Raw genomic sequence first — 10538 nt, 5'->3', positions numbered from 1 at the left:
CAGAAATCAATTCTTTTTCTACAATAATTAAATACATTCAACATCTTTCTTCAACAGAATTGCAGACTGCACAGATGGTACCTTCCCAAAGGAAAAAGTACTATAGCTTACTAGGATGTATATTAGACTTAATAGTTACTATATACAATAATGTATTTCTATACATTTAATCAGATGACCACTTTGGTTGTAAGATTCAGATAATTATTTATTCAAAGTTTTTAAACATAGCAAAGTGATTTATGTTTAAAATCCTGCTTAAACGTTTAAAAAAAAATAACTTACTGAACTGTAAAAATTTAAAAAAAGGAATATATGACATAACAAAGAAAAGTATTTCCTTGTGCCCCCCTTTTCCCTGTTAATGCCCAACCTGGCCCCCTGTCAAAACTTTGCTAGACCCGCCCCTGCACAGTTACCAGCTGTCAGCTACATAGAAAAGGATCCTGGTGTTATTTGTCTCTCAGAAACAGTTCATAACTTCAACTCATTCATGTCACCTAAAAGGTAAACCTGTTTCTCCATCACAGCTCTGATGATTCAGTAAGGACATCTCCTGGTTTCATTTTCATGTTTCCCTCTCACCACACTGACATCATGACCAGCAGCTTTACAGCTGTGGCTCCAGCAAACATCAGCTGATACTAGAAATTAATATTAAATACATTCTAACAACAGCTGATCACGCTTAAACGTGCTGCTGTTGTTTACCCGCTGGTCTCCTCTTTCTGGCACAAAGTGGGCGATAAACAAATAAGAAAGAAAGTAAGACGGGACTTGCGACAGAAAAGCCGATCAGCTGATCATGATCAGTTTCATGTTTGAAGTAATAACAGGAGAGGGAAGGGGAGCGAATGAGAGAAGTAGATGCAACTGTGGAGCAAAGACAGAATAACTCCAGCTTTGTGTCTATTTTTTTAATTCTAGCTGAAGTACCGGACAAATCGCTGCCTTTTCACCTCAATATGGAACTCCAATGGCCAGTCCAGCTGTGGCTCACTATATCAGTTGTTAAGCTTAACGTGGAAATACTCTGCAAACATTCAGGGATGAACTTACACACTTACTTTTCTGGAATAGTTTTCTCTGAGATCAAATGCTGCAGTTAGGAAGCATGTACCGAGGCTCCAAATGCGCCAACAGACCGCCGACAGGTCTCGCAGACAACAGCCGCTCTGTCACGTGACACCTACTACTCCCATGCGACAAGCTGGGTTACGCCAAGTAGCACGTTTTGTGAGGTGATTTTGTGATACTTCGTATCGGATTACATTTTTTATTTCTCTCTGATATCCGATCCAGTAATTTAGGTCAGTATCGGACCGATACGTAATATCGGATCGGTCCATCTCTAGTTTTAATATATTGTTGAAAGTAAAAGTCACAGTGATTTAGTGGTCATTAAAATGTGCTCTGGATTTGCATTAAGGAGTTAATGATTTAATGATTCATCTGTAGGGTCATGACAAACTACTGCATTCTGTACACTAGTGTTAGTTAGCTGTGTCGCTTTGTAGCAATTAAAACCAAAAATCTGAAGTGTTTCCAAATAATGATAACGATGATCCGCTTAAAGCATGCCGGACATTTGAATTTTATATTGACATCTGGTCTGTGTAGTTCATGTTTTGTTGTTACTCGTCCAGGTTACATCCAGGAACAATCCAGGAAGCATGTGGCACATGCAGGCAGTGATTCAGTGAGCACTTGATTTGCAGGTGATACATTTTAGCTGTTAGGAGCCAAAATTGTGATCAAGATTAAAATGTAATTAACTGCAGCCCTAAGAACGGTGTTCAAAAAAGCACCGTGTAGAGTTACTCTCATTATTAATCAGAGTCTTCATATTGATTTGTAGATTTTAAATACAACAGGATACATTTTCACATCGCTTGGCAACCGGTAAATCTTAAAAGAATGAGATGGAATCATTAAAAGCACCAGCTTCGCCATCAATAAACATGCTACTCCCTTTGGGAAATCTCTGCAGAGCATGCCACGCATTTAAACTTCAGTGTAATATAAATTATTAAATTTAAATTCAGAGGACATTAATTCTTTCTAACTTGTAATTTTCTTCACATTGGGTAGCATGAGAGCTCATACAAATGGCCACTTTTGCAGAATAGCAGATGGCATAAATGTAAAAGACAAATCGTTGTATACTAATGTTTCATGTCACCTCTTTCTGCCATGCACACTTTCATGATGAAGCACTGATAAGCCACACTGCTCATCGTGCTCACCACGTATGGAAGCCCTAAGGTTAAATTCACTCAGCAATGCACACGACAGATGGGAGTGCTGCAATGAAGAGAGGACGTCTCATATTCATGTCGCCCAAATGACTGTGAAAACCTGCAGTTTGATCGCTGTCCAACTTTAGCTCTCTGTCCCATTACTTCCTTTTTTTGACACAGTTGGGATTTAGCGAGTCAGAAAGTGAAGTATTGGGCGTACAGCTCCTCTTCTTTTGTGACGTATTCTTTGCTTTTTCCTGGATTCATCCGCGCAGGGTCCGATGGTGTCGCAGAGTTGGCTTCAGGAAGGCTGAGGGAGGGAAGAAAAACATCTGTTAGAATAATGAGGAGGCAGAAGCTCGAGGACAGAGAAATGCTGTGTCAGGAATTCACAGGCTTACAGATGTATGCAATCAGATGGTCACAGATTTTTAGCTGACAAGCTCGGGAGCTTCACAGAACAGAAAATAATAGTGATTGCCTTGTTTGTTGTGATCGTTGGCAGCAGCCACTGTCAGAGCATAATGAGGGAGATCCAGTGAGTGCTCCTACTCGATGTCATACAAGTGAAGAAGTGGTGGTGTAATGTCCAAAATCCAGCATGGACATAGACTTAGACTGCCCACATTTAAGGACACATGCACAAAGGAGAGCTTGGGACTAAAACACCAAACCTAAAATTATAAATAACGCAAACTTCAAATCACCAAATCCTTTTTCTACATCCTGAATTGGACATGCCACCAGTGTACCATGGTGAGGTGGGATGCTGATTCACAAAATAAGTCTAAAAGAGAAGCAATAGAACCTTTTTGCTATCAGGTAGCAATGCTGACCCCCTTCCCTCTGGAAACTAACATAACTGCAATATTGGATTTTTAAGATCAATATCAATACTCGCGATTTAAAAAATCTGATATTCCGACATATCAGCCGATATTTTCTTTCAGGCATACAATATGCGAACAGATTTCCTTAATGTTTGAGTGGTTATTTATTTACTTGTTTATTCTCTCCCAAGTGTGCTCTGATTAGCTGCAGATTGCCCTCTAGTGGACAAACTTTTTAATGTTAACACTCTTATTATAGTAAAGACTTTTTCTCCTGTCTCTTTATTTTTGAACACTTATAAACCATTACAAATGCAAATACTGATATACTGACAAATAGTTAATATCGGTTTATTTATTGTCTTGCCTGTAAGTTTTTTCATTGCTTATTCTGCAGATTTTGTGCAAGATACTTTGCAACCCACCTCCACCCCTCTGATACAGTCACCATGCTTTCCTTGAATGTGTTAGCAGAAGAATGGCGTCCCAGAGCAGAGTGGTTACTGCCAAATGTAAATCACTGTAGATGTAAATGTACGGACACATATGTATATTACTCAGGTGCTTCAGTTTCCATGCTATTCCTGAGCCTGCAATCAGTGCACAGGTCAGTGGAAGTTTGGACATGTTGCATAAAGCTTGGGACACTTTAAATGAACAAAAACAGTTTTTGTTATAGTTGGCTGCTCCTTTTAAGGATCCATGGCATAACGGGTGGTGGCAATGATTGGTAACTGTTTAGATATAACAAGATTGCACAATACGAGCACAAAAGAAGCAGTAAAGTAAAAAAAGAACACAAAAACTTCAGCTTTAAACTAAACTGCAGCTCGATTACGAGATGGGAAAAAGTTGGAGAACTTTCAAACAAAGTCTGCGGTTCAGCTGCAGTTTATACCCTCGAGCCTCAGACCTCCCAATGATTTCTAATCAACGGCCGCAGCAAACAGAACTCCTTCATTTGTTTGTCCACTGCCTTCTGTGGAGAGAACAAAGCCCAAAACTATTTCTTTCTCTTTCAAGTTTTACATTTGCAAGTTGCTGCAAAGCTTTCAAAGCAATCATTTGTTTGCCTCTTTGCTTCACTCCCAGTTTAAAGTCCCACTGAGACTGATTTGTAAGTGCACTGTCTCCGGGTTGGTTCTCATCTTTTTGTAAAATATTTTTTATTAACAACTGAGAGCAGATTACAGCGAGGATTTACAGTGCATTTCAAAGATGATTCTGTCTTTGATTGCACCACATTGAGAAAATGAAAAATGTGATGTTAATGTGCGTAATGCATCAAAAAGAGATTACATGTTCATTATTTTTGGGTGTTGACCCCGATGTAATGGAGCGAGGCTGCAGTGTTCCGTGAAATGAAAAGATCAATGCTGCACTCGTATTAGCTCCGGCCTAAATTAAAATGATAAAAAGTAGAGAACAGAAAGAAAAAAAAGTTGTCTCTCATATTTCATCTCTGGACATTGTCAGAACAAAAGGAAAAAATAGGAGTAACAGCTGGTCCATAAGTGCTGATCAAATATAAACCTCACCTCGGTTGAGGGTGAGGGGGTGAGGACAGAAAGGAGGGAAACTAAGAAGTGAGGTGAAAGATTGGGACAGTGGAAGCAGCAGCAGACATCACATAATTCACTGCTTGAATATGTGAAGTGAAGGTGAACGGTGGGCAGCAGTAGCAGAAATGCACTTTAGTTCTCACCTCCCGAAGCTCTGCAGGCCCTGATGCTGCACCACAGATTCCTGAGGATGAGGAGCATGAGGAAGAGCAAGGCTTGGCATGGGATGATGTGGAGGATGAGGAGAAGAAGGAGGAGGAGGAGGAGGATGCTGAGGAAGAGGAGCAGGAGGATAAGGGCTGAATAGGGGAAGGGGTTTCCTAAGTCGGGGGAGGGATCTCTGGAGGGGGGAGTTAGGAGGCGCAAAAGGGCCTCCTGATCCTACCTCCTCCACCTCCCGTCCCTCCTCTTCCTGTCCTTCATGAGTCATGGTGGGAGGGCTGACGAATCGGAGAGCTGAATGGCTAGGAAAGCTGGTGAAGCGGTGATCTGATTGGCTGCCTGTTTTTGACTACAGACACACATAGAGAGGCGAGACATGAATGCCGGCTATCTTTAGCTAACTCAGATCAAACTACTAACTGGTTTTAACAACGTGCCTGTCATGCTGTGTAATTTCCATGGTGACCAAAGTGGTTAAAGCGATTAGCATCATCTCAGATAATGACCTTTAACCTAAACTTGCATCCCTGCCTAAGCAAATCCAGTGAAGAGCAGGAGTAAAGTGCTTATACGCATCTTTCAAATTCCAGTCTACTAAGTGTGATCAAAAGTTCTGTGATTCCACTCATAAAAAGCAGAAATCTTACCTGATTTAAAATGAACTGTGATCCTCTTCAAGGAATCTCCTCGTGCAGGTCTGGACTAACTCCAGTACCATTCCTGGTATTTTAAGATTACGTCCTATTCGATTCAGGTATTAATGTTGGATCTCTTCCACTATATCGGTTTCATTTTACGACAGAGGGAGTCAAAACTAACTAGTGTCATACAAAGTTTACATTGGTATGGCCAATAAAACTGTTTTCAGTGCACTTTGAGTGGGTATATTAAGGTACACCATGTTTTTCTCCCTCAGATGTGTCAACACTGGGAAAAAAAGAGAAAAGCACGCTCCTGGTGTTGGTTGTGACCTGATGTACCACATCTTCTTATAGCTGGAGACCCAACTCATCACCAGTGATGATGTTCATCCAAAAAGATTGGTGAGTTTGACACAGAAGTTGAGATTTTTGTGTGCAAAAAAACTGCAGAGACCCCAAAGTGGTCAGAACACGGCACCCAGTGATCTAAAAGTCCAAGTTAGAAGTAGACCAGAGGTGCACAAGGAGACAGCCGTGAGTGGGAGAGCAGGAATATTTCATCTGGGATGTGTGGCTTTTATTTTTTTGTTTGTAAAGCTTATAGAACTTTTTGATCACACCTTGTATTATCTTACCTGGAAGGACCGCCTTCCACATGGTAGGGGAATACAATACAGTTTATGTGGCAGCTTTTGCTAACACAACCGTCAATCTTTTTTAGATTTTTAGTTATCGTCTCTTCAGAAATTATGCCTTAAAATGCTTCAACATACACTGATCAGGCATAACATTATGACCACCAGCCTAATATTGCATTGGTCTACCTTTGAATTAAATCCAGTAAGTGGTGCGGAGGGGCATCCACGGATTGGACTAGTTTGTCCAGCATTGGTCCAGAATTTGGAGGCCAAGTCAACACCTCAAACTTCTTGTTGTGCTCCTCAAACCATTTCTTCTTTGTGGCAGGGCAGATTATTCTGTGCCACAGCCTTCAAGGAATACTGTTTCCATGAAAGGATGTACACGGTGTGCAACAGTGGTTAGGTAGGTGGTGCGTGTCAAATTAACATCCACATGGATGGCAGGACACAACGTTTATCACAATGTTTCCCAGAAGACAGTGTGATTGCCCAAAGCATCATCATCAGCATGATCACCGTGTCTGGTCAACAAACTGTGATGCTCTGACGCCTTTCTGTCAGAATCAGCATCAACTAGTTTGAGGTGCAGTAGATCATCTTTTGGACCACACAGGTCAGACAGCCTTCTGTACCCAATCATCAGTGAGCCTTGGCCACCCATGACCCTGTTGCTAGTTCACCACTGTTCCTTCCTCGGACCATTTTTGATAGATACTGACCACTGCAGACTGGGAACACCCCACAAAAGCTGCAATTTTGGAGATGCTCTAACCTGTTTGTCTAGCTATCACAGTTAGTCCCTCGTTAAACTCGCTCAAATCCTCACGCTTGACCATTTTTCTCCTTCATCAGCTCGGGGGACAAAATGTTCACTTGCTCCCTGATATTTCCCACTAACAGGTGCCATGATGAAGAGATAATCAGTGTTATTTACTTCAGCTGTCAGCGGCCATAATGTTATGCCTGGTCGGTGTACGGAGAAAAGTACATTTCTTCGAATGTCACTGGTCGGGTGTCACAAGGGTTTATCATATGGCTAAATGCACAATGCACTAGATTACATTTTATAACAAGCAGCAGCAAAACCTCATTAATATATTTTCTACTTACTGGCATTGCAATATTTTTGTAGGGGATCAACCAAATATGTTTAGTGCAAGTCAGCAAGGAATGCATGAAAAAAAGAGTATAAATTAAAATATAGGCACAGAGTAGCCTTGAATAATCTCTCAGTGTACCCTGAGGGGACTTGCTGGAGAGAGAAAGCTGCTATCTTCCTCACTTTCTTGATATCCCCACTAGTTGGCAAACTGAGAGATTTTCCAGTCCTACACATTGGAAGCTTAGACGTGTGAGCGAAGGACTGAAGATGCATATGTTATTCAATATAAACAACCCACAGCGAGCAACACAGGCACGATTAGGAGGAGGAGGAGGAGGAGGATGGAAATGAGGAGACGATGAGCTGATGTTATGATACTGAAATCAAGTGTTATTGTTCTTGAATGACTCAAACTGAAGCTGTGACAGCTGTGTTCACACATGAAGGATGATGAGCAGCTTTGTACAAAGATAACAGTTATCATGAGTCGTGTGCAATGGGCACCAGGTTTCAGGAAGAACGCTCAATGGCGCTCAGACAACAGACGAAAAAATGGGAGCATAAAGAGGAAGACAAGAAGATTACACAAGCACACGGGCCGCAAACATTCTTCTTTTCTTACAGCTGGTAGCAGAACAATGTGTGAAGATAATCAGGTACAATAGCAACACAGAAGGTTTTAGTGTCCTTGTGCTTTTCTCTTGCTGCAAATCTATTTCTACATAATAAAGAAACATAGTTTATATGGATAAATTATGTTTGCTACCCTCATTAGGCGGGATAATGATCAATAACTTCATCTGGCGGCTGTAAACAAAGCTGGGTAACTATGCCAAGATGCATGCAGTGACTGCCCTGGTGTTTCTCCAATCCTCAGCCTGTTGGATGAGTTGATTCATTGCAGAGTGCAGCTCACCTTTACAGGTTTCACTGGTTTGAATTTATGACTCACGGGGATTACTTCCATTTATCTTCAAGGATGATCTCAGTACATTTGCACTATATATCATATGTTGGGTGTTTGAGTATGTAATAAATGATAAGAAATATGTGTTTGGTACGTGGATGTGGGTCTTTACATTCTCTGGAGTTCATACAGTGTTAAAGATAAACCAACGTAGATCCTTACAGTAAAACACTCAGTCATACATTTAAGCCGTTTTCACACATGCACGGCAGGCCTGAACTTTTCAATATCAGCAGTGGGAACGGCATTAAACAGTGTTTTCTTTTTAACCCGTGTGGTCCTTGTTTGTGGCAATTAACTAAATGCAGGCAATTATCTAGAGAGTTAAAAGCAAGCGAGCAGGCATCGTATGTCCTGCTGTGCGCTACATGTCAGAAGGGACCACCAGAGTTCATGTGTGAAAACGACTTAATACTTACCGGGTAAATAGGTGAAGCAGATGACTTCAGCTGTACAGGAGTTTGGTATGCTGTAAGACTGAAGCATCCACACCATTCACAGTGAAAAAAAGCAGTGTGGAATGAGCCCACTCACCTTAATAAGAGGGTTGATGACACCGACATTGGCACTGGAGTTAAAGACCTTGTTGAATCCCGTCTCTCGGTTGACCAACTCCAGCTGGTAGAACTTCTTGTCATCCTATATAAAAAAATGACAACATGCTCCAGTCAAACTCCACCCCAATCAAAACACACTCCACTATTCTTCTGTCTGTTTGCCAACACACATTTTTAATAGTCACAGTTTCATAAAGTTTGCACTCCCTCAGTATTTTCAACTAAAACTAGACCAAATCAATAATTTCTTGACTCACTGTCCTGCATTCGAAGGAAAAGCAAGCGCACATACACGATCCTGTTTACACACATGGACTCATAATTTAAAGAATAACAAAGTGAATTGTGGATCAGCATCTTGAAAAAAGTCTACTGAGATCCCGACTGACACACAGCAGAACCACAAAGGGTGGTTCCACATTAAGACTTCATGAAGTTATCAGCAGCATGCTGCAAAGACACAGGTCCTCCACAGTGCCTCGAAGGGCCACGCACAAGGAGTGAGAGTGAAGAAGTAGAGACATCGCTCAAACCGAGTTCTGCTTATCAACATTTAACTGCATCGCAGGATCTTTATCAAATCCCAAAGACGCAGCTTGCTCGCTAACTTTTCTTTCCTAAGTAAACAACATCTGCTGGTCGAGACCCTTACATGCAGTCAGATGAAGGAACTTTCAAAGAAATACATTTTTAACTCTGAGAACTGTTGAATGTTTGACCTCGCTTCCAGCGATTAATTCTTGATTTAGACTTTCTCACGAACTGCATGTCTATTTTTCAGTTTACTCCTCAGAGACTATCCCATGCGAAGATCTGGACTCATGGACCCCCGCGTCTACTCACCACCAGCTTTTTGACCAGAGCTTCTCTTTCAGTCACCATCTCTCTGAGCTCTGCGATCACATGCAGGTCTTCTGGTCGGCTTTCTCTGTTTCTTAACTTCTCCTCTGTGCCCTCCAACCTGGACGCACCCAGGAAACATTACGAGGTAAGTAAACAGGAACAAAGTGTGGCACCAGAGAGACAAAAGGAAGACAAAACAGAGACAACTTTGATCTATCTTGAAACAGTAGCAGCCCAAAAGAGCCACAGAAGAGGTTTCATCACACGGTTTTATGTCTTACAGTATTTGTAGAGCAGAAATCTTGTCTTTGAGGACCTCCTGGGCCTTGTTGAAGTCAGCCAGCATGATTTGTGTTTCTCTCTGATGGATTGCATTGAGCTCCCCCATCTCTCGCTCGTGTCTCCTTGCAAGGTCTTGTTCATGAGCTCTGCAGCATAGACAGAAGTCATAAATGAATAAATCATTAGGCGAACTTTTCTGCTAGATGCATATTTCCTAAAGTGCCACCAAGTATCACAAATTTACACTTAAATAATAATCACTTTGGGACTTTTCCTCTGCCTCTACACCAGTACATTTAATTTCCCGGAAGGGGGACCTGTGACATTGACATCGCATTTCAGTAAATTATAGAGGCCGACAGCAAGATGTGCAGCTGCAAAGTGAACTCTGCTGGGACACAAAGCACAGCTGGTACAGAGAGCATCCGGTCCGTCAGTGCTTACTGTGTCAATGTCAGGGTGTTAATTTATGTGTCTGCAATCTAAGTTAAAGAACGTAATGAAGAGTGTGCTTCATTTACATATGGGGACCATTAGAATTAAACTTCCTTTAAGAAATGTGAAGAAGCAGAGCCAGGGTTACTGGCACAGGCTGCCAAAGCTTGCACGAGTAGCGGACGAACATCTGTCTTTAATGGCTGTGGTTTTGCTTTCACATTTTCTTTTTAGCATCACTCACTCATTAAAGTAATTGTTTTTACAAGCTTAACA

General features: G+C 41.5%; 1 protein-coding gene across 2 annotated transcripts in view; it reads right to left on the bottom strand.

Moving 5' to 3' along the window:
- Positions 1-1682: 1682 nt before the first annotated feature.
- The window catches only part of fam184aa (family with sequence similarity 184 member Aa), a 68103-nt gene continuing 59247 nt past the window's right edge, over positions 1683-10538 (bottom strand). The window contains exons 20-24 of one of the 2 annotated variants that reach the window (XM_013915247.1): positions 9827-9973; positions 9546-9663; positions 8680-8784; positions 5018-5143; positions 1683-2550 (exon numbers count right to left, since the gene is read on the bottom strand). In XM_013915247.1, the coding sequence (XP_013770701.1) occupies positions 2542-2550; positions 5018-5143; positions 8680-8784; positions 9546-9663; positions 9827-9973 (505 nt within the window). In that variant the 3' untranslated portion in view covers positions 1683-2541. The remainder of the gene's footprint in view (positions 2551-5017; positions 5144-8679; positions 8785-9545; positions 9664-9826; positions 9974-10538) is intronic. The other variant, XM_005750529.1, reaches the window with a different exon arrangement.

The sequence above is a fragment of the Pundamilia nyererei genome, unplaced genomic scaffold (genome assembly GCF_000239375.1).
Source record: "Pundamilia nyererei isolate P.nyererei 1_Seehausen unplaced genomic scaffold, PunNye1.0 scaffold00276, whole genome shotgun sequence".
Lineage (NCBI taxonomy): Eukaryota > Metazoa > Chordata > Actinopteri > Cichliformes > Cichlidae > Pundamilia > Pundamilia nyererei.
The sequence above is the reverse complement of the archived record's forward strand: the minus strand, read 5'-3'. Positions and strand labels throughout refer to the sequence as shown.